Raw genomic sequence first — 27,960 nt, forward strand, 5'->3', positions numbered from 1 at the left:
TATGATAATCAACCCTGGAAATATGCTTGGACCGCCCCCAGGCCAGATAATTGATAATTTTTTTTTTTTTTTTCCTGGGAATTTCTGTCAAAATTTCTCCCCGTCCCCGTAGGGAACATATTATGAATGTTTATCAGTGTTTAATGAAGATTTTTGTTTTTTTGTTGTTGTTGTAATTTTTTTGTTTTGTGGACCCGTTGAGATATCCTTGGACTCCCATGAAAAAATCCTAGCTCGGTCAGTGACGCCAATGTTGTGTTACTGTAGTCATAGCAACTGACTGAGTGGCAGCTCACAAACACAACGGTGATTTAATGAGTGGCAGACACATTCAAGTGCCTGCCACTAAGCTTGCGAAAGGGCAAAACATTTTCCGCTAAGTGTCCGGAAACTCTCCACAAAGTTTTAGCGGGGGATTTTCGGAAAAATCAATTTCATACTTTTCACTTGGTAATGAATGAGATTCAACTATCTGTTTGTATAAATCAAGATTACACAAGATCGCTCTGCGGAATTCATGTCTGTATTAAAGTGCAGATCGCAATCACCCAATGAAAATAAAAATCACATAAGTAAGTATATAGCAGCATCTTTTTTTTTTTTTAAAAACATCACTACTGGAAATAAATGTGCCAAAATGTCAAACTCACTTCCATCTGCATTGAGAGTGGCAAAGGTGAGCTTCTTTTCCGCCGAGCCGGCGCTGTTGACGACCTTCATTTGCAAGTCGTACCAGGTGGCCTCCTGCAAGTCGTACAGGATGTAGCTCTTGGTCAGCGACGTGCGCTGAGCCGTGGTCCAGGTGGCCGAGTCCACGGCTTTGTACTCCAGTATGAAGGAGGTGATTGGACAGCCGCCGTTGTTCCAGCCAACCAGATTGAGTCTGGCGCGGGTGGAGTTGATGCTGGTGAAGAGTTCGTGTTCTTTGGCAAACTGCGGTTCTGAGGAGCAGACGCACAGACGGTACAGCAGCAGCTCGGCTTTTGGACTCCATTTACATGGTTCATAACATCAATCCACCAATCTATCCTTTTTTTTTTTTTTTTTTCATACCTTTCCCATGGGTTTTAGCTTCGATGATCTCACTAATTCGGCCCGGCCCGACGGCGTTCTGGGCCGTCAGGGTGAATTTATACCAGGTGCCGCACTTTAAGTTCTCCAGACGGTACAAACGCTCGCTGGGACTGATTGGAAAACTGCCCCACTGCTCGCTGTTGTCCTCCGAGTATTGCAGGATGTATCCTTTGCCGATGAAAAGAGGATAGGATTATGTCATGAAAATCTTTCCAGTTCTGTTTGGCAATGTATTTGTTGAGCAGTCATGATGAAATATTTTATATAAAAGTCAAATAGTATGAAGGGATGGAAGGACAGAGATAAGCTATCACATTTGATCAAATAAGGTGAAAGGATACAAATGCGAACGTCGTAAAAGTAAGAGCGATCAACAAGCAAAATATGCAGTAAAGGGTAAATACTGCAAATGAAACACGTGCACAACGCGCAGGTAAATAATATTAACTTGACAAAACAAAATATCTGCAGACCTTAAAGCAATCAGGCGTCTGTTCTAATTTTATATGCAGGTTTCAGGAAGTTATAATTAAGACTTAAGACTTTGGTAAAGCCACTTTTTTTTTAATTGAACTGCTCTAATTCACTAAATATGCCGTATAGGAGTCTGCGAAATAGGCTCAAAAAATTTGATCACAAAAACTGAACAAATAATATTTTTCATAAAAATCCCGAAATATTTTTTTTACTGATTGCGGAAAAATTACAACAAAATACCGTATGGCAATTGAGTCGATCATGTCATTGTAGCATTTTAAGACTTTTTTTTTTTTTAACAGCAAATGTAAGGATAAAGTGAAATTGAAAAAGATCATTAGGATCTTCATTTTGGAAAATGAAATGTAAGACTTTTTAAGGCTCCGCAGACACTCTGGATAAAGTTTGGTAACGTGCTTGCCGATTCTACATTACAGGTTGCAGATTCATTTGCCAGATTGTCTCACCTCTGATGGAGCTGCCGCCATTGTCTCCCGGTATCCATGACAACGTGATTGAAGTTGTGGTGGTCTTGGTCACTGTGAGACGTGGCTGATCAGGAGGCACTGAGCACATAAGGATAAAGACATTTCAGTGCATGATGCAACATTTTGGTGCACGGTGGACCCTTGCATACTTGCAATGCAATTATAATCAATTACTCACGGATTTTCGCTATTTGCGGGCCCTATAATATAAATATATATATATTTTTTTTTTAAATGAACGATCTGTGCATGACTTGCCTTGAACCTGCAGGTTAAGCGTGATCTCGTCCGAGCCCCAGTTGTTGCTGGCCACACAGCTGTAGTTGCCGGAATCCTCTGCTTTGACCGTGCGGATGATGAAGCTGCCATTGGTGTGGACGCTCCGGCGGCCATCCACCAGGACGGGTGTCGGAGTCCCATTGGTGCTGCAGAAAAAAAGAGATTGGACAATAAATACCGTACAGATTACTATCCAAAACAAAGTATGCAACTACATTACACTGCACATCTGCAGAAGTGAATGTGTCCTTGATTCGAATTCTGTTTGGGGATAATGTTGATAATGTTAGACTTTGACTGTGTTCAAATCTCCCTGTCCGGACTCTGTTTTGTGGGGCAGCAGATCCCCAAATTACTTAATGGAAACAACAAAGTTGGTGTAGTTAGAAAACTTATAGTAAACTATCCTCATTTGTTCATCGGCATTGCGAGTCCCCCCCAAATCTGCCTAGCAACAAGTGGGATGCAAATGTCTTAAAAGGGAAATCAACCCGAATAATGTTTTTTTCAAGAATATGCTCCTAGCAGGCCCACTAGTTGAAACACGGCATTCTGATTAATATTGCGTTTGTGGAATTAGAGTTCATCTATCCATTTTTAGCCATCTCTGGCTTTTTTAGCCATTTTGTCACTTCTCTGGACTGAAAATGACATCACAGTTGCTCAGGGCTTAGGTACGACCAATCACAGCTCATCTTCGTCACTTCTGTCGACTGTCATCTGAAGCTGAGCCGTGTTTGGTCGTTACCTGAGCCCTGAGCAGTTGTGATGTCATTTTCAGTCGACAAAATGGCCGCCCTCAGAGATGGCTAAAAACGGGTGGATTAACTCTTATTCCACAAACGCAATATTTATCCGAATGCCGTATTTAGACTAGATGGGCTGCATAGAACATATTCTTGAAGAAAATGTTTGGGTTAACTTCCTCTGTAAATGACTGAATGAATTTTGATATTATTATTATGATTATGATTATGATGGTTGACACTACCCAAACTTTTTCATGCTTATATACCCAGTACAACATAATGTAATCATCAAGAACACAATTGAAAATAATTTGTGATATCACTCCTGAATTTAAACGTCCTATGCCAAGAAAGTGTGAGCATGCATCTTACACTCATTTATTATAACAATGAGTGACCCAACAAAAGTGACCTGGGTCCCATTTTGTGTTCACAGGGATGACATAGATTGACTATAGTTTTTCTGCAATGTACCCTAGGATGTTTTTGGGGTAACAATTATTGACGTGTGACTTACTTTCCCTTGAGCCACTTGATTGTGGGAGGAGGGTCCCCGACAGATTTGCACGGCAGGACGATGTCCTTCATCCAAGGAGTGGTCACTGTACCATTGAAGGTTAAAATTCTGGCCGGAGCTAAATACGACACACAAGCGTTGGAACAAATTAATGTTAAAACAAGAGACCTATGCAAAGGGAAGACCATCCTGGAACTATTCTTAGCCCACTGCACCTTTAGCCAGAGGCTCCACTGTGATCTTCTCGCTGTTGTTGCCATGACCAGCGGCGGTCACAGCCACCACCCAGATGCTGTACTGCCTGTTCCGTGCCAAATTTGTGATCCTGTAGAAATTGGCATCGGGAGAGGCCTCAAACTCGCTCATCACCTGCAAATTGGAGAGGAGAAGAGATTACTGTATCAGTGTGGACAACTTTGTCACACAGCATTGCAATTTGAGTCATCCGTTGTACGAGAACTGCGGAAAAAAAAGAAGAAGAAGAAGAAGAAAAAAAAAAAAAAAGGAGAATCCTGTGGCACACAAACACTATTACCATCGGATGCAGGTTCGAGCAGAAGACGATGTATTTCCTAATGATGCCGTTGAGCTTGAGAGGTGGCAGCCAGGAGACGAACACCACCGAGCTGCTGGAGGCAGCCGCCTTCACGCCCGCAGGGGGACCGGGAACTGGGATGGACACAAATAAGGCAAACTCAGAAAAGAAAACAAACATGAAATAGGGAGGGTATCATTACTCTCTGTTAGAAAGGCAATAACTCCATAATTCCATTTTATTTTATTTTTTTTAAAGCGGGAAGTTAAGCCAAACATTTTTTTCAAGAAGAATTTTTTCCACTAGTTGAAATACAGCATTCAGATTAATATTGCGTTTGTGGAATCTACGTAAAGCAGCAAAATGCACACACTTTTAGCATCTCAGGGGGCAGCCATTTTGTCACTTCTGTCGACTGAAAATGACATCGCAACTACTCGGGGCTCAGGTAACGACCAATCACAGCTGACCTGTTTTCTGAAGCTGAGTCACAATTGGTCGTTACCTAAGCCCAGCATTTGTGATTTTCAGTAGACAGAAGTGACAAAATGGCCGCCTCCTGAGATGTCTAAAAACAGGTGGATTTTGCTGCTTAACTCATATTTCACAAACACAATCTTAATCAGAATGACTGGTTTCAACTAGTGGGCCTGCATAGAACATATTTTTTGAAAAAAGTGACTTTAAATATGTACCGGAATATACATGTGAAGATGAAACACATTTTTCACCTCTAAGCATGATGCAGTACAGTTACACCACAGCAACCACAATAATAAATAGTGTCACTTATTAAACCTGAGTATTTTTATCTTTACGACACTTCTTCCACACATTTTGTAATCGATCTCATGAGGTGGAAGGTGCTGTCGATCCATTCATTGCAACCCAAATGTGAGGAAAGCAATGCGAGGAATTACAGAACAGACTGAATATATATGGAAAGTTGAATACCTGAATATGAACATTTGGTATACGTTTGTTTTCCAATTGCAGTGTCTTACCGTCCTCTTTGGTCCGCACGTAGATCTGTTCACTGCGTACGCCATCTCCAGCATTGGTGAAGGCTAACACCTGAATGCTGTAGTTAGTGTACTTCTCTAGTCCATCCAGTTCCAGAGATGGCTGACTGGTGGTTACGTTCCTGATTTCTCCGAGTTCTAACACAAGGAGGGAACGAATTTATGAGCCCAGTATGCATTATACTCGTTGACGTTTTATCACGATGAACACTGAAGACCTTATATCCGAAACAAGGAAAGGGACACCACACTATAGCCCGGCCGGGTGTGCACAGATATCTTTTTTTTTTTTGTTCACCTGCACCTCCATCAAATTCACCAAAATGGCGCGTGAGTGCGTGTGTGTTCGCGCGTGTGTGTGTAAATAATGTAACAACAACAGCAGCATGTACAATATAGCCTTCTTAATTGGAAGAGAAACAGCGGATTACCTTACATATCAAATGAATCTTGAATTATTGAGGGATAAAAAAAATACACTTAGGGACAAAATAGTATATGCGTAAAATGCTGTTGAAATTAAACCCATAATGCAATTTGAAAATCATGGCAAAGTTAAAATACACAATTTGAGAAACACTTTCAAAACATTATAGGACGTTCTGGTAAAGTATAATGATGCAACACTGCCCCCTGGTGGAATAGTTACAAAAGCCCAGCATTGGAAAATATGTACAGTATTTAAAATTTAAATGAAGGCTTCGACAGCAATTAACTTGCATTGATTTGTGTATAACGTGACAATTTCAGTGTTGATACCTCCATCAGGAAGGTTTGCCCAGTAGATGACTCTGTAGCCTTGCAGGTTCCCATTGAGAGCCTCTCTCGGGAGCTGAATCCAGGAGAGGGAGATAACCTCGGGGGACTTGGCTACAGCCAGCACATTTTCAGGAGGCCGTGATGGCACTGACAGTAGAAACAAAGGCAATAGTCTTACTGTATGCTTGAACGCAAAAAAGAAATGTGAACTGAAATCGATTTCGAAAATAGTCTTGAATGTTCCATTTAGGTGTCGATCAAATGAACTGGACTTAATCACTTATCTGGAAATATTATTTTCTTCTGAATGAAAAAGACAGATAACACTTTGAATAAATACTACGAAAACTAGAAATGCGTGGTTTTAGAAGAGGTTTTCCCAATTTGTTAAGATAGTACCTTAAAAGCTGTTCAGCAAAAGAATCAGCTTCCAAAAATAAGGTCATCTTAAATTAAATCATTCTCAGTCATACTCTCATTCATCCGTCATTTTTGGCCCATGTTGACACAGCTGCTAAAATTATGAATATATTCAAACACAGAGGAACTTCCAAATGCCACTAAAGTGGTACAATTTGGAGTTCAACCATTTAAAAAGAAAGAAAAAAAGAAAAAAAAACAATAGAATTAATTCCAGCAACACCTTTCATTACATTTTACAGTACCGGTAGTTACATCTTATTATAAACGAATGAAGATTTTCATGATGATAATGTCAGTTTTAACCTTGGATAAATCAATAGATTTTATCTTATTTCCTATGGGAAAGATTGTTTTGGAATTCGAACAAATTGGAAGTCAACCAGTGGCACAGACTGGATTGTGTTTGACTTTGGAGCTTCCACTCTACTACTGGCGTGTTAAAATAGTCCACTTGGTGGTAGCATTGCATAAATTGAATACATCTTACTAAATCGCATGATGAACTGGGTATTTTAGCTTGGACTCATTTTAGGTCAGTTGTAATCCATTAATTCCGATGAAAAACAAAACAGCTAAATTATAATCAAGAAAACGTGCTAAATTTGAAATGCGCAATCAGCATGAACGCGCACACACACACACACACGCACACATGCTTACCGTCCTCCAAGGTTTTGGTGACCACCTGCTGCGAGGACGGACCAGTCCCGGCCCGGTTAGCCGCTTGGACTACCACGCTGTACTGCGTGAACTTTTTGAGGTTGTCCAGCACAATGCTCTCCATTGTGTCTCCTGTGGTGTCCACGCTGATGATGGTGAACTGGTGACTTCCTCCGGGGCTGTACTCCCTGTAGCCCACCTGGTAGCCTCGGATCACGCCGTTCTGCAAGTGCTTGTGGGGAGGCTGCCGGAGACGAGAAGCAATCAGTCACCATGTGAGCACTTTGGAGTGTAAAATAAAGACGGCGAAAAAAAAAATATATACATTTGCGTACAGTTCATGCAGCGTATCTCATGTTGATCAGGCCTGTCCATATTGAGACATTTGTATTCTTTTTTTTTGGAGAAGATTTCAGAGCTTTCCCGATGAGAACAAAGTTTTGAAATTGTGTTCGAATATTGTTTTGTTTACTGTTGTTTCAGTGATTTGATTAAGGCATCACAATTACTTGCTTGGCTTAGGATAATATAAAAGTCTTTATACAACTTGACCCGTAAGCTTGACAGACTCTCTTCCCATTGTCAAAACCATTCGGCAGAATTCTTCTCACATGGACGCTTTTCTTATTCCATTAATGAATTTCTGGCAGGCTGCTCTCAAACCTTAATGTTGTTGTTGTTTTTTTTTTTTAATTCACAAGGCCAATCCTAAAATATTTGTTGCCCTGTTAAACATGTGACCGCTTCAACCATTTGATATTATGAATGAACCTCTTGTACCGACGGCACAATTCAACATTCAAACTGGACCGAACAAACAACATGTGATGAAGCTTGAAGAGCCTAGAAACAGTTTCTTAGGCTTGTAAAAATGCCATGTTTTGTATCTTTCCATGTATGACCTCAATTGTTTTTACTAAAAGGGCTGTGGCGTGTTATTTTCAACATTTTTTTCCCCCATGTTATCTTTTCACGTTTCTACTTATCATTTTCATTTGTTCAAAACATTTACAATTTGAAAAAAATAGTCTGACCAATTTTCAATTTTTTTTTTTTTTTTTTTACAACAGAAATTTCAAATACAAAGTGTGATATCTTATTTCACTGCCCTTTTTTTACCCATTTATTTTAAATTGTGAGGCATTTTTTAACATTTTAATTTCTTCTTGTAACTTCCTGATCCAGGTCATATTTTTAATGTATTATTAGAACGTGTGGTAGGCTGAATAAAAGCAAGCTGCAAAAGGCCCCCAGGCCAGACTTTGGACCCTACTGCTAATGTGCCCTGGACTGTCAACGTACCTTCCAGGACACTTTGATGCTCTGTGGGGAGGTGGGCTCCAGAGTGACATCTTGTGGAGGACCGTCTGGAGCTGCAGAATGAAATCCATCAGTCAACATTACCAGGAATTTGACTCTTAAATGCGACAGATTATCAGCCATCCAAGGGCAATTTAGTTTACATGTTAACTTCGCTAGAGGGTGCTGTCGAGTTAAAAATACGGCATCTGAGCGCTCTCTGTCCTTAATGTGCCTCGCAGCTTAATAGCATAATAAAAACAACAACATTAGCATTTAAATGTGACAAATGCTTTACTTACTTTGAATTTCATGCTTTATCTCATTAAGTTAATTTAATGTGCTCACGGGAGAATCAGTGCAAGTACTAAATAAATTAACATTTATTGAGGGCGAACACGCCAGAATGATGGGTAAGATAAAAGCCCCCCCCCCCGTATAACTGCATGCGATGGTGAACTCTTAATAGTTATTTCATGACTAACTTTCACTTTTATGGCATCAAGAGTGCTCTGCTGTTTACTGATAGTGGCGCCTGCGTAAAGCTGAAGTTGCTCTATGTAGCAACATGTAGGACAAACACACGTGAGTTCAAAATTGCGTTAATGGTATTTAGGTTTGAAAATGATTGTTAAAAAAAAAATACTGCAGTGTTTAGCAAAATTGGCCTCCGAGCATTAAACACTTTTGCCCTGATAGATGCCTCACTAAAGATGAGTGAAAAAAAAAAAAAAAGCCTCAGGGCATGATATGATGAAAAAGAGTGAGTCGCTCTCTAACCGGCTTCATCGGTGGTGATGGTGAGCTCGTTGCTCGGGTTGCTGTTGCCGATGATGTTCTTGGCAACCATGCGGATGTTGTAAGTGGAAGAAGGGTGCAGGTCAATGATGGTGGCCTGGTTGAGCTGCGGTGACACATCCTTGGTCACTTGGGCTGATAGCCATGAAGCTGGAGGGAAAACACAGAAAGACGAGCAATCGGAAATGTTGCCTCGTCATAATGTGGACAGAAGACAAATGAAAAGACGCTTAAAAACCAAAACAGACGATGTGCTTTTGAGTTGGTATACGTCATATAGATTTCTGGGTCCTTAGTGAAGCAGCTTGACTAATAATTTGGCGGAATATGAGTTAAGCAGCAAAATCCGCCTGTTTTTAGCCATCTCAGGCGGCGGCCATTTTGTCATTTCTGTCGACTGAAAATGACATCACAGTTGCTCAGGGCTTGACCAAGCATGGATCAGTTTCAGAAAATAGGTGAGCTGTGATTGGCCGTTACCTGAGCCCGGAGCAGTTGTGATGTCATTTTCGGTCGACAGAAGTGACAAAATGGCCGCCCCCTGACATAGCTAAAAACGGGTTGATTAACTCTTATTTCACAAGCGCAATATTAATCAGATTGCCTTGTTTCAACTAGTGGGCCTGCATAGAACATATTATTAAAAAAAAATGTTTGGGTTGACTTCCACTTCAATTCAAGTTTTTTTCTTAAATTCTTCATCCAGATCAATATCGAGTAGATGATCGGTACCTGATTTGTTTTTGCACTCTATGTCATATCCCGTAATGGGGCTGTTTCCATCGAAGCCCATGGTCCAGCGAAGCGCTATGGTCCTGTCTTTGACTTCCCGGATTTCCACCTCAGGAGGGTCAGGAGGCTCTGGGGTAAAGTGGGAATCAAACAAATACAATAAAAGCACTTTTGCTTTGAACATAGAACCCTGATAGAAAGGACAGCACAATTCTTTTGATCTCATCCTATGTTTCTGTATGAGTAATAATAACAAACAGAAAGGGGGTACAAGAATTCATTACAAAGTATGCAGTAAATGACAAGGCTGCATATTTGATTTTTTTTTTTCTCATATAAGGCTATCAAGGAGCATATTTTCACATCATTCAAATGAGACACGTTTCGGAAAGGCTTCAAGCAAGCCGGATTTGTCAAAAAGAGAGCACAAAGGCGTAGAAAAATATACGTTTTTAAAATGCCCGTTTATATAAAACAATTGCAAGTGCTATAGTTTAACAGAACATTTTTAGTCAACATTTTTGGTGTGTTTTACCTTGCACAGTAAGCTGTATAATTCCTCGATCTTCTCCAAAGGAGTTGATGGCGTGGCAGGAGAAGAAACCAGAGTCCTCGCGAACGGTGGGCATAATCTGTAGAGAAAACACGCATTCCTGTGATCAAAGATAGACTCATTTACCGGTGACTTCCCCAGAGACATATTTCATTTGAAAGATTTTAAGGTGCAGCGGTAATCCGGGCCCGACTCTTTGACACACTCACCACCAGCGTGGAGATGACTTCGTCGGCCACCTCCTTGACGGTGACGATGTATCGGCTGGTCTCAGGGTTGATGATGCGTTCTTCTTTGTCCCAGCGCACCATGATGGGCTTCTCTCCATGCGCTATGCAACTCATCTTCTTTTCCTCGCCCTGTGTGGCCAGGGTGGTGTTGGGATAGGACGTGATCATGGCCGGGACTAAAGGTTGGACGACACGGAGGGAATATGGATTGGTGAGTAGAAAGAGACCGGCTGCATGGGATCATGATAGTAGTAGAGTCACATCAATCCTTTTGAATGAGGGTTTAAATGTTTAAATTTAGACGTGCGCGACGATTGTCTGGCAAGCGGTCCAGGAGGCATCCGTGGCAAGGTAAGGCAAGGCAACTTTATTTACATAGCGACGCCATGTGCTTCACACGTCGAAAGGCATTAAGAAAGAGAACACCGGAGACATTGAAGGCAACGCAAATAGAAGAAAGTAGCTTATTAGATTAATTAAAAAACAAAAAAACAAAATGTACTTTGATGACATTTAAGCACTTTTGCAACCAAAGATTTAAAGGGCAAGTCAAACAGCACATTTTTTTGACAATAATATGTTCTATGCATCCCCCACTTGTTTCAACACGGCATTCTGATTGATATTGTGTTTGTGGAATATGAATTAAGTCGTAAAATCCACCCATTTTTAGACATATCCGGGGCGGCCATTTTGTCACTTCTATTGACTAAATATGACATCACAGTTGCTCAGGGCTTAGGAAACGACCACAGTTCAGCTTCAGAAAACAAGTGAGCCGCGATTGGTCGTTACCTGAGCCCTGGGTAGTTGTGATGTCATTTTCAATCGACAGAAAAAGACAAAATGGCCGCCCCCTTGAGATGGCTAAAAATGGGTGGATTTTGAAGCTTAACTCATATTCTGCAAACACAATATTAATCAGAATGCCATGTTTCAACTAGTGGAGCCGCATAGAACATATTATTGTCAATAAAATTTTGGGGTGGACTCCCCCTTTAAAGACATTTAAACGCAAAGGAGAGAAATAAAAAGTAGTTTTCTGAAATGACAAAAACACCGTAGAGTGAAACTGATTTTAAAAACATTTCAAAGACTTTAATCAAAGGAAAGGGTGGGGAGGGGGAAGCATCGTTCTTAAGGTGGATTTAAAAGCACTTATATTTGCGGCTGACTTCACTTCCAATGGTGATTTATTCCATATGTGTGCAGCATAACAGCTAAACGCCGCCTCACCATGTTTGCTTTGAAACCTCGGCTCCACTAACTCTCACCGAAAGTTAGCTCGGATAGGCATATAAAATGTATTTAGTTACGATATGTCGCTGGCAGAGATAGATAAAAAAAGACATCATTATGAGCAAATGGATCATTTTTTATGGATCAGACACGATATATTGGCTCTAGTTTCGAAAAAAAAAAGGTTTTCTCTCCCCTAATGAAGGAGACTTGTGCAATTCACATTTACGTGTTGTTTTTGATACAGTATGTGTCCGTAATGTCGCAGCACAAAGCATTTTTTAAACGATTATTTTTCAATGTAAAAAAGTCTTTCGGGCTGAAAGGAAACATTTAGCAACTTTGGAGACAGTGTTCACTCGCTTTTCACGAACACCGAATGTTCCCATTGTTACTGGAAAGCCATGGTACGAGATTTTGTCATGTTTGTAATCTATTTGTTTATTTGTCAGTGTTTTGGCGCACAGTTTGTAGAAAGGATCTGGTTTTCGATCATTATTTGTACATTTCCTGCAACACACCGCGAGCATATAACTTGGTCTAAATTCTCTCCGCCTGCTTTGATGACGACAGTGAGCGGTAACGCGCAGCTTTTTTTTTTTTTGGAGGAAGAGGCTGACGAGACGAAGAAGAAAGCCGTGACTCCCGACTGAACTCCCATCGGTCTGAGCGTGGAGTCAATCTGGCGGAGTGCCGCCCGTAACCGCACACCGGACTCATTATCAACACGTCTCGTCGGTGTGTGCTCGTGCGCGTGTGCGCGCGTGCGCGTGTCTGTGTGATTCAGCAGAATGAGTATCTGTTGTTCCTCTCTCGCACCCAGACTGCTCAGAGTCTTTTTTTTTTTTTTTTACTCATTCTCACACCTTCTTTGCTCCTCCTACATGAGGCCGATTAGTCCGGAGATTTCGGGCTATAATGATCAGGAGCAAGTGTGAAGCTGCTGAATTGGATTACGCCATATTAGTTCCGAAGTTCTGAGCGGAGAGCGCGAATGTGCTAATCTGTATCACTGAGCACATTATGAGTATTGTCCTTATTCTTGTTGTTAGACGTCACATCACAGGTGAAATTATGCAAAGATATCTGTGCTGCATTGGTACAATGGGAGTATAATCTCAATCTCACCCATCATTTTGGAGGACAAAACTAGACAACAGCGTAGCGTCCACACAAAAATCTGGAAATGGATGAATAACGCGCTGAGGCAAGATATTAACGTTGGCCCGAGCAGACATAGCGGCTTGGATATTCTTTCAAATTTGCTTTGAATTTTGAATCACGACTGCTGAAAGGTTTGAAGACCGTCCGACAACCTTTGACCTCCGATGGAAACTATCCATCTGATTTTGGGTGAGAGGCAGGTTACAACCTGGACTGAGAGCACATACATAAAAACATATTCACGTCATTGGACGATAAAATGTCGTCAATTACTCCACCACGCATGTTTTAGGGAATGAGAGAGGAAGCCAAAGCAGCTACTGTGATTAAGACAGGTTATCATTTGACTGTGCGGGAACAAAAAATGGAATGAGATTTTGTGGTCTCCCGCATGCTCTGTTGAATATGTGTATCGAAAACAACCATAATGTTATGTTTTTAACAACTACCACCATTCATTGCCAATGCTTGCACTTGCACCCAAAACGTCATAAAATGCTCAAGCGTCAGTCGCTGTTTGCTTTAATAAACTAACTGTGTACAATCTTTGCAAATTATGTGTTACGCTGTTTTTTGAATTATTTATGTTTTGCCCTGGGCCAGCACGGTGGAGATTAGACGTGGTTAGCACGGTTGCCTATTGGGGAGTTTCTGCTGGTACAACACCAATTTAAACAAGTTTATGTCATCGCTTTAGCTTTAGATAAACAACAATTCTGGTTCTCTTCTTGGTTGCGTTCTGATTTCCGGAAGTATCCTTTAAAGGGCAAGTCAACCCAAATGTGTTTTTTTTTCAAGAATATGTTCTATGCAAGCCCACTAGTTGAAACAAGGCATTCTGATAAATATTGTGGAATAGCAGTTAATCCACCTGGTTTTAGCCATCTGCGGGGGCAGCCATTTTGTCACTTCTGTCGAGTGAAAATGACATCACAACTGCTCCGGGCTCAGGTAACGGCCAATCACAGCTCACCTGTTTTCTGAGGCTGAGCCACGATTGGTCGTTATCAGAGCCCTGAGCATCTGTGATGTCATTTTCAGTCGACAGACGGGACAAAATGGCCGCCCCCGGAGATAGCTAAAAACAGGCGGATTTTGCTACTTGACACATATTCCGCAAACGCAATCAAAATGCTCCGTTTCAACGAGTGGGCCTGGATAGAACAAAGAAAAAAATGGTTTCGGTTGACTTCCTGTTTAACAAACATTGGGAGTTGTCCTATACGTCTGAAATTCGCGCCCTTCTGAGTAAACGCTTCTGCCTGATTGGTACACAGCATGGTCAAAAGCCCGAGTGTGTGTGTGTGTGTGTGTGTGTGTGAGAGCAGCAGCAGTGTTGCGGGGCTGAGTGGGCAAGCGGAGCAACCCGTGCTCACGACACATCTCAGCCACACTACACGATGGAGGCTGGGCGAGAGAGCATGTACCCCTGCAGCGCTAACTATGATCCCTCTCGCTCCCTCGCTCCATGCGCCTCCCCAGGCTCTCACCGGGACAGCCATGATTTAATGATGAGAGCGACCGCTTTGATTATTCATACGCAGCAGACAGGTCCGCCGGGCATGCCGGAGTCTCACGCACATATTTGAATACGCATGCGTGCGTGAAGAGAGGCGCACGCGCCTGTAGCATTTGCCTGGGTAAAGACTTCGGCAGGAAAGGGACATTCGCGCGCATTGGGGACGGCATTCAGGTTTTACACAACAAGTGAATGCAAACCAATTCGGAGAAGGAAGTAGCCTCATGAAGGAAAATGGATTGTTAATAATACTTTTATCAACATAGAGTTGTTGGTGATACAGTTCGATAATAATCGACGCTCATACGATACAACTAGCAAATGGGGAGAGTGGAACTGGATTAAATCTTTGGGCCCCGTTTGGCAATCAGAGGTCACCTTTTGCCATTCTTAGCGATATATATATATATATATATATATATATATATATATATATATATATATATATATATATATATATATATATATATATATATATGTATATATATATATATATATATATATATATATATATATACACGTGCGTGCGCATCTGTGAGACGCTTAGAGCTCATCTCTTATTCACCGGCAGCCCCTTCTTCTTCCTCCCTGGTGCCCCAAACCATCATCTCCCTTCCGACGCCCCCCCCCCCCCCGAACAAAATTGCTGATTTATTTTTGCACAGCAACTATGAATTTTAAGTAAGTCCTATTAAAAGAGCCTGCGCTCTAAATGTTATTGCTTCTTAACGGGGGCTATTTTTGCCATCTAAATCTGAGGACTTGGCAAAGCGAGCTCAAACTGACAAGTCTTGTGTTTGCTCAGTGAACTGAACTGAAGAAAGGCCAAGCGTCGACACCATCCACTTTCATGCAAATGTTCCATTCCGAAATGTATGCGCGAGGCTCCAAATAACTTTCTTTTTCTTTGAGGACCAGTTTTGCTAAACAATGACTTGATCTGAGTAGTCATTTTAGACACTTGAGGATCAATTTTTACCCCCCGGTTAATCTCAGGGACCTGAATGAAGGATTTTATTCACAGATAAAAATACAACAGCATAGCGCGTGATTTGAATAGAGGGCTGCAGCTCAACAAATATTTTTGTACTTGAGTATCCTACTGAAAATTCCATTGAATAATAGAGTATGAAATTTCTCTTTTAAAAAGACAGCGAGAGAACCAAGCTTTGCTTGGCCTTGGCGGATGCTGAATTAGTGAATAATTAGAAAAACTAAGAATCTATAATGTTGATGGTGACTAAAAGTGTATCCCACCAGACGGATTAAATTTCTCACGCATTCTAATTCACAAGTGGATGAAAGCAGAGTTGAAATACTGTTGCTCTCGCTACCAGTTAAATTAAACTGAAGTCAAGACTTCATCAATTCTTCAAAGCTAAAGAACATATTTTAACAGTGTACGTTTTAAGTGTTTAACAGTGGAGCCTTCTCCAGCTGCACTGGCGGAGCTAGGATTTTTTTTTTTTTACCATGGAAAAAACATGAGAGGGCCAAGAATTTCTCAGTGTGTCTGCAAAACAAACTATTTTTTTCTTTTTAACAAACCCAAACAATTCTTCAGAAAATGCTGATAGATATTCATTACAAGTTCCCTACGGGCGATGGAAGGAAATGTGGAAAATAATTCCTGGAAAAAAATCTGAAAATACACAAAAGTCAATTACCTGGCCTGATGCCTGGGGGGGGGGGGGCGACTAAGCATATTTCAGGGGGTGCCAATTCCCCTGTGGCCTCCCCTCTAGCTCCGCCAGTGCCCGGCTGACTTTGGACGAGAAATGTCTTTTATCAAACACTTGATTAATCACTTCTAATCGAATTTATCATGAAGAATGAACTAAAAATGAGAGGGAAAGCACGAAAAAAACGCTTTCTGCCTGCGCTGAGGCGCACAGTCGTATCGCGTATCAACCTCATATTCATTTAAGAGTAAAACCACTTTGTTAGTCCTGTCGCTGGCAATAAGTGCAAAAGAGAATGATTTACGAGCCCCCAAATAAACAGTGTCTTAGCGGGTTTGTCCACTTTGAACAGGTGCCAGCAATGGAATGAGGGCAAATTGTGAAATAATGTCTTGTTTATCATTTTACTTCCTCTCATTGGTGTCAATAGTGGAAGCAAAGGCAGCCGCAGATTGCAACCAAAGCAGATAAATATGCAGACCGTTCTTCCCCCGAGCACCTTGTCAACCTCTAATTGATGTATTGACGCATTTGAACGAGGGAGAGATGCACGGAATGCCACGTTCCTTTAACGCGCGCTAACACGCACACGCTCACACGTATATGAGGTGTGCTGCATGTGTTACATGATACAGTAGCAGCGCAAGTAAACAAAACGTGTCCAGGGAAGGGGCACCAGAGTTGTGAATGTGGAAAAATTACACAAAAAAAACAACAACAAAAAAAAATGCTGGGTTGTTTTCCTAACCCACTCGCTGGGTCGCTTTGGATTTTGAACGGTTGGAACTTCGGCGGCGGCTGGATTTTGCAGTCAATAACAGCGAATAAACCTGATCAACGCAGACGGCCGTGGAAAAATGGGCGGGTCGCGTCGGGGGAGGGCAGCCAGTGTCAAAACTGTGCCAAATATATCATTATGATCGACTTGCTGCGGTGAGTTGCATCTTCCTTCTCGAAAAATCATCACGCATACGAAATGAATAATGATTAAAAGAGTTGCTGCCGGTGTTTGTTCGGCGGGGGGTGAGAAGCAGAAGAAACAGGGTCGGAGGCTCAGGTCCACTTGCTGCGTAGCAACCGGCTACTGCAGTCATGAACGTGACCCGTGGATAGCCCCGAGCGCATGTTTGTCCAAGTGCAGCGTGGCGGATCGGAACCTTTGTCGGAACCTACGCCGACACATGAATATCCATAACACGCCGGGCGGTATTAATAGTCAAATATTTCTCTCGCAGGGGATTTCGACGCATTTATCTTTGGAGCTAACAGGGGATGAGGAGGCGCTGCTACAGAACATTTTTGATGATTTTCATTTGCTGGAATTAAAAAAAAAAGATACGTCGTGTCGTCTTTTGCTTTTTTTTTTAACAAATGATCGCAAAAAAAAAAAAAAACACTTGCTATCGAGGTTGTTTGGCTTCAGCGCTTGTTACATGCCAATAACCGTTCGGACCATAGTTGAGTTGGAGCCTATCCCGGGTGACTTTGGGGCGAGAAGCGGATTACACAGTGAACGAGCCGGGCACAGTAAAGAATCATTCACACGTTAGGACAATTTAGATCCTTCGATTAATTTGGCTATCCAGCCTTTTTTCAGATGTCTCCCTCCTACAAAACATCTGATTAAAATGATCAGGATCATTACCAAGCTTCTGCGAAGCTTACCGATGAGCTGAGCATTTGAATCGGTGTGTTGGGGGAGGGAAACATTGAAAACCGGCTGGAGAGGCGCTCTCGAGGACCGCACTTGGGCACCCGAGCACCCTTTTGGAACATTTTGCGACAGCGACCCAGACTTGCAATTGCATGGTACGGATGAGGTAAAGAGTCTTACTTTTGACCGTGAGGTACATGGACTTGCTGACGTCAGCGCCCACATCGTTGCTGACCTTACAAAGGTAAAAGCCGTTGTCGTCCTCCAGCACGTGTTTGATCAGCAGAGAGCCATTACTCAGCTGCTGGATGCGAGAGCCGCTGTTCAGGAGGATGGGCTGGAACAGGGGGACACCTGCGCCTGTGGCAGACAAAGGGAGACTATTCAGTCATAACTTGCAAGATATCAGCAGCGGGAAAACGTTTGTGCTCAAGGGCCACATTTGATCGGACAGACTCATAGACTAGGTCGTTTGCAGATGTGGATGTAAAAGATGTAGAACAGTTTCTTTTCATAATAAAAATCATGGTTTATCCTCGTTTTACATCGTTAATTCAAATACAGTCCATGAAGAAATGATTTTACAAAAATACAAAATGACATACGTTTTGTATTGGAAATGAAGAAGTGAAATTGGTTATTTCACAATATTTTATTCATTAAATTTCAGTTAATCAATTTGAGGGGAAAATGGCTAAATAAGGCAACAATCCGGCACGGTGGGCCGGATAAATGGCCAGCACGTGCCGTACGTGGCCCACGGGCTGTATTTTGCCTACCCCTGTTTTTTTTTTGTCTTTTTTTTTCAACTGTAGGTACAACTGCAAAAATAAAAAATAAAAAGTAGGCTATAACTACAATAATAAATAGTAGGCCATAAATGCCTTTCTGTTATTATGGTCTTTCACTTTGCCACCTATGAAGGCACTCAAAGTGCTTCACACTGACTGTCATATTCACCTACCAGGATCAACGAGGGGCTCAGTCTCTTGCTCAAGGTCTCAAGAAGGTCCCTTTTAAAAATGATTTTCCTAACTGATTTTATGCGATTTTATCTATCATTTTTTTTCCTTAAATGGTGACACCCCCTTTTCTTTTATCTGTGGCTTGATTGTATTACTTTTATCGTTGCCTGTACTGTGCAGGTTGTGATTTGTTGCCCAAATGTAAAGTGTGTTATAAATTAGATGTATTATTATTTTTATTATTATTATTATTATTATTATTATTATTATTATTATTATTATTATCATTATTATTAATATATTATTATCAACTGCAGGTTGCAATTTGTTACCCAAATGTAAAGTGTGTTATAAATTAGATGTATTATTATTATTATTATTATTATTAATATTATATTATTATCAACAATAATAATAATAATAATGATAATAATAATACATCTAATTTATAACACACTATACATTTGGGCAACAAATCGCAACCTGAACAGTGTTATCTTATCAACACTTATAATAATAATAATGACAGAAGGCACATTTAGACATTTTTTTTAAACGTATGTATGCCATAGTGTACAATGAATGGATCACAATTACAAAATTGAGGTAGAGCATTTACAGGAGGTGGGTTTGCAATAACGGACAAATTAAGTGCTGATGCAAACCAAAGTAAGATGAATATCTGGCACAGATGTCGTACTAGGTCTCATTAGCGAGTGCATTTGCATACGTAATGAAGTGTCCAGTGAGTGTATAAATACACGGTTGTCACATATTGGCACGGCCCAGACCTAGATGATCATGATGTCCACTGTGTGCGCGTTCATTTGAGCACATGTGTTTACAGATTTGACCACAAAGCCTGTCAGATTTTGGGAGGATTGTAAACATGTTTCTCAACACCGGGTCTAAATCCTAAAACCGGCCGACAGCTGCCGAGCGCAGTGTCGCGAGCTGAGCCGCCCGCGTGATGTAATCAGAGCGGACGTAATGCTCATGTTGAACAAGGCGACAGATTGGTGGCAGAGGCAGAGTCTCAACGTGAGGCTTTGCCGGTCTGATTGACGGTATTTAGACGAGGATTAATACGCATGTGTGAGTGGGCAACTCCCGGGATTTATCGTTTGTGTATAAGATAATGAAACGGGAGGACGATAAGTGGCGTTAATGACTTTGAAATGATGTCATGTCCTTTTCACAGACAACACCACATTGTCTTAGGAACAGACAAGAGCTGATGCAAAAGCAACGTACTGAAGTCTTGTTGACGTAACAGTCACACACTGCCAGCAAGTACCTTTGATTGACGTGATTATCGAAGAGTGGTCTTCAACGTGGAGATGTCACCAACAATGACAGTAAAGTCCCCAGGAACACTCAAAAGTGTTGTTTTTCACCTTGCTCATTTACAGTAAAATGCTTTCGAACTGAGTCAGACGTTAAAAATGCTGCTTGGAGTTAGCGTGTCGAGAGCAGAGCATTTAGTAAGCTGTGTTTTTTCTTTCTTTTTTTAAAAAGTATGATTAAAAAGCAGTCAGGTGGCCTGGGGAGCATATAGGGTCAAGTGGTGATTCATACCCGTCTTATCTGCTGTGCTGAATCTTATAAAAGTTGTAATTTGCCCGTACATTTCTGTATATAATGTTACACAGTATTTAGCGCTCTGCGGGAGAGGTGGGGCAAACAAAACGGACATTTCAAAAAAATGAGTTTTAAAATGTTTTTTTCCCCCCGTACAAAAATTGTTATACGGCGTACACAATTTGAAATGATCAAAAAAACGTATAAAATACGGGGAAAACTTATAAGTTGACGGGTATGGTGATTGTTTGTGTTCCCCTAGCTCTGAGCGAAAAAGCCAGGGAGATGTGTTCCCTCCTTGAATTATGGGTTTTGCATATACAATCAGAGCTGGTTGTTATGCTAATAGCAGCTGACCTTTACTTTCACTTCCATATTTCTCACAGACATTCATCTGGCCCTCAGCTAAGGTTGCTGTAAAAGGAAGCCAGACCACCACTCCCCGTATAAACTGCATTCTGATATGAAAAGAAATTCGAAGGTACAATTGAAAGCCTCACAATTTGGACAAATCGCACACGGACACAATCGAGCAAGGTGGAAAGCCGTCTCGACGTGCGCGCTTCACAGCGGTGATTTGTGATCGCCCTGGCCAACTTGACATCATCCGCCCCGTGGAGGTCCGCTTGCAGTTCCTTATAAGCGTACTTTGCACGATTCAATCCCCGCCATGGACTTCGCAAATACAGTCGTCTCTGCTTCCAAGTCAAAGACTGTGTTCACACCCACAACGGCGCAAACATTATGTTCGTAGCTGCGTGCATCAGCGAAAATAAAAAGGAAAAACCCGTCCGTGCGCACAGTTAGACCGTACCCAAAGAAGGTCTTGCGCTGGGCACAAATATAGAGCCCATAAGTTATCGGCTGACTTTCAGCCACCGGATTGTCACTCCGCCAGGCGCAAGACACTCCTTCTGCTGCACCGGCCCACCCAGCTTGGCATATGTTCCCTCCAAAATGGACTCGAGATGATCCAAATCTCTTCAAACATAAACAGAACGACAATTTCACTGTCCGCCGAAACGTGTTTGAATATTTCACTTAATTCTCCCCTGCATTTATACTCAACATACTTGATAAGAAACGTAATCGCCGATAATTTCCCATTACTCTGACTGATATAATGTAGCAAGGGTTCTTTGAAAATCTGTGAGAAAGACCTCAAATCTTGGATACCAATCACGAATGGTCAGATGGCGTTAATCAGGCATGACGCCTGCCCGTCTCTCTCTCTCTCTCACGCACACATAAAACACACACACACACGCGAATCCCATCAAAGGTTGAAAAACAGACAATTCATTCTTTTGATCCCAGGAGCAAGTACACACACACACACACTCGCGGACGGTCTCACACGCACACGCACGCTTGCACGAATCCCCGTTGGCTGCTGTCTTTCTGTTGATGAAGCTTTCATCCCTGCTTATATGGACGAGGTAGCAAACACCTGGGACCTCTCTTCATGCGTTCTGCTCAAGTGGCCCAAACTCACCTGCTGCCTTCCTGCCCGCGTACGCCCGGCTGCCTTATTCTACTTCTGTGCCCCGGGATGTATCGTCTGTTTTTCTACAACGGTTTCTTTCTCAGCGAGGGCGCTCGTAGGATTTCGGGGGCGACACCTTGCAAGACCACGTTAGCTGAAAAGATGGATTTGCGCGCATCCGTGAATATGCCCCCAAGCACTCGTCGTGTCTAAATGCGCGCACCCAACGAAACACAACCGAGCCTACTCATCTGTAGAAAACTGGACAAAACAAATACAGATGCCCATCAACGAATCATCTACGTTTACTGACAAGTATCTGAGGTGAAGGTATGCTTTCGTGTCATGTATTGTACCTTTGGAGTGCTCCCACACAATGGTGGGGGGTGGGTATCCTTCAGCAGAGCAGTTGAGAGTGACAGTTTTCCCGTAGATCCCATCTTGGTCCTCGGGCTGAACCACAAACTGAGGAGGAACTGTAAAACAGTTCATATAAATGAAAGGTTTTGTATGCATTTTCGAAAGCAAACTAAAAAATATATATAGCATACTTATCACGATTACTTCAACTTGCGACTTGAGCGCTATAGTGGGGCACGAGCATTTCGATCATTCAGAATTCACAGGGCGATACTGATACCGATTATTAGTGGTCAAGCAGGCCGATAACCGATATTTGGAGCCGATATTCATTTTCAGTAAAAAGGAAAAGATTGGCGGCAAAATCTAAAAAAAAAAAGTAAACTCTTAACTTTGTTGAAAAGTCTTTAAGCATATGTTTATTGAACATTTTTTCAAAGAGCTAGCTCCATGTAGTTTTCTACAGTAAATGAAGTTCTCCGAAATGTCTAAATGACAAATATTAAACTTCCCACATATCTTTCGTTTTGATCTCAACTACGTTTTAAATTGATTCATCATCGGCCATCAGATTTTTTAAAAAGGCAGATGCCGAAATTCATCGAAACGCCAAATATCGGCGCCGATAATCGGCCCGGCCGATGATCGGTCTGTTCTTGAATGTAAAATAATATTCAAGCAGGATCAAATCCTTGCTCTGTATCGAATACAGAATATATTGCTCGTATGGCCTCACCTCGAACAATGAGCTGACTCTGGTGCTCCACGGCGGCCGCTTCATTGCGGGCAATGCACGTATAGTTGCCGTTGTGGTCGGGCGTCAGGTTGGAGATCCTCAGTGAACTGGTAAAATCGATGTTATCCACAGTTACGCCCAGGCTATTCGGGATCGGACGTCCGTCTTTCTGCCAGGTGATGTCCAGAGGCCGGTCGCCTGACATGACCACGCAGGGGATGAAGACACGCTGACCGATGGTGAATCGCTGAAACTCAAAGGGCTGAATGTAGGGAGGGACTGAGGACAGAGGAACGGAGAAGGGTTGGGGCAAAACAAAGGAAAAAAGAAAATCATCGACAATTAGAAAGCATTTCAGATGTCAGGGAACATTTGTCTTCTTTAAATTCAAGGACGTCCTCTAATTTTCGAACTTACAATGCTTTGGAAAAGGACATGGAAAGCAAAGAACTCAGTGATAATTACTTTCCATTCTCAATCCGGAACATTTTGTCTTTGGCCACAATTTGACACAAGAACTTGGACCCACCTCCTTAGCTACCCGTTACATAAAATGCCAACTTACAGGTTCTTAAAAGAGAGCAACCTTAAAGCGGAAGTCAACCCACACATTTTTTTTTTCCCAGAATATATTCTATGCAGGCCTACTAGTTGAAATATGGCATTCTGATTAAAATTGGGACTTGGGTTGACTGGACATGGACAGTTTTGCCCTTTACACTTCATCATAAACAATTTCAAATAAAGCAATCAATAAGTAATTGAAATGTTGACGTTCACCTTGAATTTTAGAACTTTCACACGCATAACAAGACTTGAAATGGATTTTTTTTCACGCTTAGTAGCTGAGTATTTGTTCAAAGTATAACATGAAGAAGGTAGACATGTAGTCGTCAACATATAAATCCATAACCAAGAGATTGGCTTAATCTTTCAGCCTTGTGGGGTACATTTGGACTTTAGAGGCAGAAATGGACCCGTATTGTACCCCAATTTCTGACAGTGTAGCTTCCTACCAATCAGCGACTGTATACTTTGCATTACCCACCCTGTGCATTATGCCTTCATAATATATGCTGCCAAATGGCCTGCTTATTTAAATGATTACAATGATTAAGGGGGCACAATCTGGACCATAATTAATGTACCCCTCACTCCTGTGCGGGTGGTTCGAACATTGATCAACGACGACAGGAATAGCGCATGAAATCAAGGCGTGGACAGGCAGCCGGCCAACATAATAAGCCAGGGTTACGCAATAAACGCGTCTCTTGGAAACCATCAGCAATCGCACAAGTCATCCGTGGGTTGAGTGTCCAGTGAGATCAAATAACTGTGAAAATAAGCAGCACTTTGGCTGCTTATTTAATTCTCAACAACGTGGAGATAATGGACTCCCAGGATCCCCGAAAGACCGCCGCGTATTTTAAGCACGAGCGGGTTGAAATGAACAAATGCATTCGCTCAGCACGGCACCGCTGGGAAGCGTTGTTTCGTATCATCGGCCTCTCTTGCCTTCTCACTCTTCTCCCCCCCCCCCCCCCCCCCTGTTCCCCTCGCTTCATGACAAAGTGTAATGCGGCGGTGGCATCCTCGCGGACTGATCAGACGGAAGGAAACGGAGCATAATGGGGAAGCCCTCCTTCGTCTTTCCAATTACAGCCTTGTAAGATCTCGGCGGAGATCGGCTCCGTGATAACATTAGCACGGATGCAGTCTTCATTAGCTTGGCCTGATGAACTGAGGAGACGCAGTCAGGTAAGCTCATTTGTTAGGCCGAGATGAATATGAAATCTTTAATCACAATTTATTTGTTGACCTCGACCCTGTGATGCACTTTGGAGACGAGTGGCGGGGACAAGTTAATGTGGTTGCATAAAAAAATCAACATGAACAATCTAGGGCTGTCAAAGTTGAAGCGTTAACTATGGGGATTCATTTGAATTTTAGAACGCAGTAAAAAAAATTAAGTCCGTTTTATTTACTTCCTGTAGCGGCTGACCTCTGCTGACTGTGCAGCCAAACTTCGAGGAGAGGTCACTGTCGGACTTTTACGTAGTTTTACTTTAAAAAGTTGCTCGACGGCTCATCGGAGGAATCCAAAATAAGTTGCACACTTTGCAAAGCCAAATTCAAATACCATATTAGTTGTGCATCTTTGGCGTATCGTGCACAATTGTATTGTATTGTATTGTAGCAAAGAAAGCTATTAGAACAGTCTTTGAATCGAAATATACTTTTATATTTTTTTCCCCCCCACATCAATTCCAAGATTTTACGCAAGTAAATATCGTTTCCAAGCTTCGTAATAAAAAATTCTAGTTGAAAAATACGATTAATCACGATCAATTATTGAAAATGTGGCAATTAATTAAAAAATGTCATCGTTTGACAGCACTAGAACAATCGTTTGTTTCTTGTTTCTGTAGTATGCATGCCAGGCCACTACTTGGCAGTATAGTTCTATATGTATGCTTTTTTTTTTTTATTAGGCAAAGTCAGAACTCTGTCTTGTCCATATATATATATATATATATATATATATATATATATATATATATATATATATATATATATATATATATATGAACATGAATTGTCTTAAAATGCTGCAATTTACTGGTGACTCGGTAGCTTATATAAAAAAAAATTGAGAGTTGGATATAAATATATATATATGGATATATATATATATATATATATATATATATATATGTGGATATATATCTATTGGATCCACAGAACTTACCTCTCACACGGAGGTGGACACTTTGGGAGTCCATCTTGTTGGGTTGCACCATCACTTTGCAGTTATACTCCCCGGCGTCTCCCTGCTGCACATTGGTGAGCCTCAGCGTGCCGTTGTTTTCGAAGGCCCGCTGTCGATGGTTGAACGGCAACAATGCCGAGTTCTTGTACCACTTGATGGAATAGTACGGATAGCCAATCACACGGCAGTGAATGAAGGCATCCCGTCCAGCGACGGCGGTGACGTTTTTCATCGAACGGATGCTGGCACGGCCTGAGAAGGAGAGCGGTTCAGAAAGAACTCCTTATGAGGACATTTATTAGTCACGGTGTGAGGCTGCAAGAGCTGTGACGCTTGCTGCAGTGACGTGTACACAAAACAGTCCATTTGCAGGGTGTTAACGCAATGTCGCGTGGGGAATAAAACAAAGAACGGCTTCACATGTGGCCCCTGCCATCAACATCCTGTTGAATCGCTGGCGATTTGCTTAGCGCTCAAAATGTTCGTCTTAGCAGAGGGCAGCAGAAGGACATGCCGAATGAAAGCGCTCAACATCTGAGGGGAGAATTGAAATAATAAAGTAATCATGATTCTTCTGACTGCTTCTGGCTGCTCGCCCGCAGAACAATGATGCATTCCGTGTCACATAAAATGGAGGATTTGATCTTAAACTGTAGAATTGGCCGCCCTTGTATACACACACAGAAGCGCAACACAAATACATTCATGGAAAGGGAAGACATATCCTCTGGCTATTTACTAAGTTGTCCATTTTGGAAAGCAATAATAAGATTATATGCAGCAAACCGGGAAAATTAATTTGACCTGAAGGTACGAGCATGCAGACAAAAGCACGGTTAAAAACTAATGTAAAACATTTTGGCAAGGGCAGAAAAAAAAATTACTCATAAAATGAATAAACTCGGGCTGTCAAAGTTAAAGCGTTAACTATGGAGATTAATTAAAATTTTATAAAGCGTTAAGAAAACTAACTCATTTAATGCCGTTTTATTTACTTCCTGTGGCAGCTGAGCTCTGCTCACTTTGCAGCCAAACTTGGAGCAGAGCCACTGACGCAAAGACGGACTTTTATGTAGTTTTACTTTAAAAATGTGCTCAACGGCTCATTGGAGAAATCCAAAATTTGCGCGCTTTGCAAAGCCAAATTCAAATACCATATTAGTTGCGCATCTTTGGTGTATCGTTCAACAGAAAATAATTGCATTCAAGGATCAAACAAAGCTAATAGAACAGTCTTTGAATCAAAATATACTTGTCATTTTTTTTCCACATTAATTCCAAGATTTTAATTGAGTAAATATCCGTTCCAAGCGCCGTAAAAAATTGTAGTTGAAAAATACGATTAATCGCGATCAATTATGGAAATTTTTTGCGATTAATTAGTTACAAATTTGTAATCGCACTTGAATGAATTTAAATTGTTAAGATGCATTGGACTAAAAAAAAAAATTTAAAAAAAGCGACATCAAATACAAACAAACAAAATTCTCAATTCTCGCACAACATTCAGACGTGTGCAGCATTCAGGCTGACAGACAGATATCCACAAAGACAGACAGGTATGTGTATTGTTGTTCTTGGAGGAGCTGATTTGACAAGCACCTCTTACGTTTATTCGAGCCTGGTGGTACACGAGGCCGGCCGAGTTGCTGCAGGTGCACCGGTACACGCCGCCGTCCTGCACCTGCGTGTGCGTCACGTTGAGCTGGCTGACCACGTGGCCCTCGTGGCTCTCGTAGTGTCCCAGGTGATGGTGGCTGTCTTTGATGACCGGGTCCTCGTCCAGGGACCACATGCAGCGGGGCGGCGGCGTGCCCTTGACGTTGCACACCAGGAAGACGGGCTCGTTGGGGTTCACCACCTTTTCGCTGAAGGAGGAGAGGATCTTTGGCGTACCATCTGCGGACGACGACATTGGTATGCGCTCGTGAATAAAACACGGGGGCAGGCTACACGTTATTTGCAGGGCACAATCACCAGGGTGCAATCATACTCACTGGGCGGATGGAAATAATCACCACCTGTTACTCTCGCTGGTAGAAAATTGTCGATATTTATTTCAGTTGTTATTTTACGATGTGGTCGTTTTTTCACCATCGAGCATGCGATGAGTGTTGTCTTTCTTGTTTTAGAAATAACACTGCAGGTACAATTAGACAAAACGACAGCATCTCTAAATCGTGCCACATCGGTGAGAGGGCAATCAATA

The 27,960-nt window shown here is 41.8% G+C and overlaps 1 protein-coding gene across 5 annotated transcripts in view; it reads right to left on the reverse strand.

Moving 5' to 3' along the window:
• dscamb (Down syndrome cell adhesion molecule b) overlaps nucleotides 1–27,960 on the reverse strand; it is a 109,134-nt gene that overhangs the window by 9,596 nt on the left and 71,578 nt on the right. For 3 of the 5 annotated variants that reach the window (XM_086035903.1, XM_086035900.1, XM_086035905.1), the window contains 20 exons: nucleotides 27,354–27,650; nucleotides 25,731–26,003; nucleotides 22,982–23,260; nucleotides 22,242–22,361; nucleotides 18,034–18,213; nucleotides 10,575–10,771; nucleotides 10,348–10,444; nucleotides 9,813–9,941; nucleotides 9,063–9,230; nucleotides 8,286–8,356; nucleotides 6,984–7,227; nucleotides 5,901–6,047; nucleotides 5,124–5,279; nucleotides 4,114–4,253; nucleotides 3,800–3,953; nucleotides 3,585–3,702; nucleotides 2,298–2,464; nucleotides 2,019–2,117; nucleotides 1,054–1,242; nucleotides 651–941 (listed from right to left, as the gene is read on the reverse strand). In XM_086035903.1, the coding sequence (XP_085892029.1) occupies nucleotides 651–941; nucleotides 1,054–1,242; nucleotides 2,019–2,117; nucleotides 2,298–2,464; nucleotides 3,585–3,702; nucleotides 3,800–3,953; nucleotides 4,114–4,253; nucleotides 5,124–5,279; nucleotides 5,901–6,047; nucleotides 6,984–7,227; nucleotides 8,286–8,356; nucleotides 9,063–9,230; nucleotides 9,813–9,941; nucleotides 10,348–10,444; nucleotides 10,575–10,771; nucleotides 18,034–18,213; nucleotides 22,242–22,361; nucleotides 22,982–23,260; nucleotides 25,731–26,003; nucleotides 27,354–27,650 (3,516 nt within the window). The remainder of the gene's footprint in view (nucleotides 1–650; nucleotides 942–1,053; nucleotides 1,243–2,018; nucleotides 2,118–2,297; nucleotides 2,465–3,584; nucleotides 3,703–3,799; nucleotides 3,954–4,113; nucleotides 4,254–5,123; nucleotides 5,280–5,900; nucleotides 6,048–6,983; nucleotides 7,228–8,285; nucleotides 8,357–9,062; nucleotides 9,231–9,812; nucleotides 9,942–10,347; nucleotides 10,445–10,574; nucleotides 10,772–18,033; nucleotides 18,214–22,241; nucleotides 22,362–22,981; nucleotides 23,261–25,730; nucleotides 26,004–27,353; nucleotides 27,651–27,960) is intronic. The other 2 variants (XM_086035904.1, XM_086035901.1) reach the window with 1 other exon arrangement.

The sequence above is a fragment of the Filicampus tigris genome, chromosome 7, assembly GCF_054856515.1.
Source record: "Filicampus tigris isolate MCC_2025a chromosome 7, RoL_Ftig_1.0, whole genome shotgun sequence".
NCBI classification, from domain to species: Eukaryota; Metazoa; Chordata; class Actinopteri; order Syngnathiformes; family Syngnathidae; genus Filicampus; species Filicampus tigris.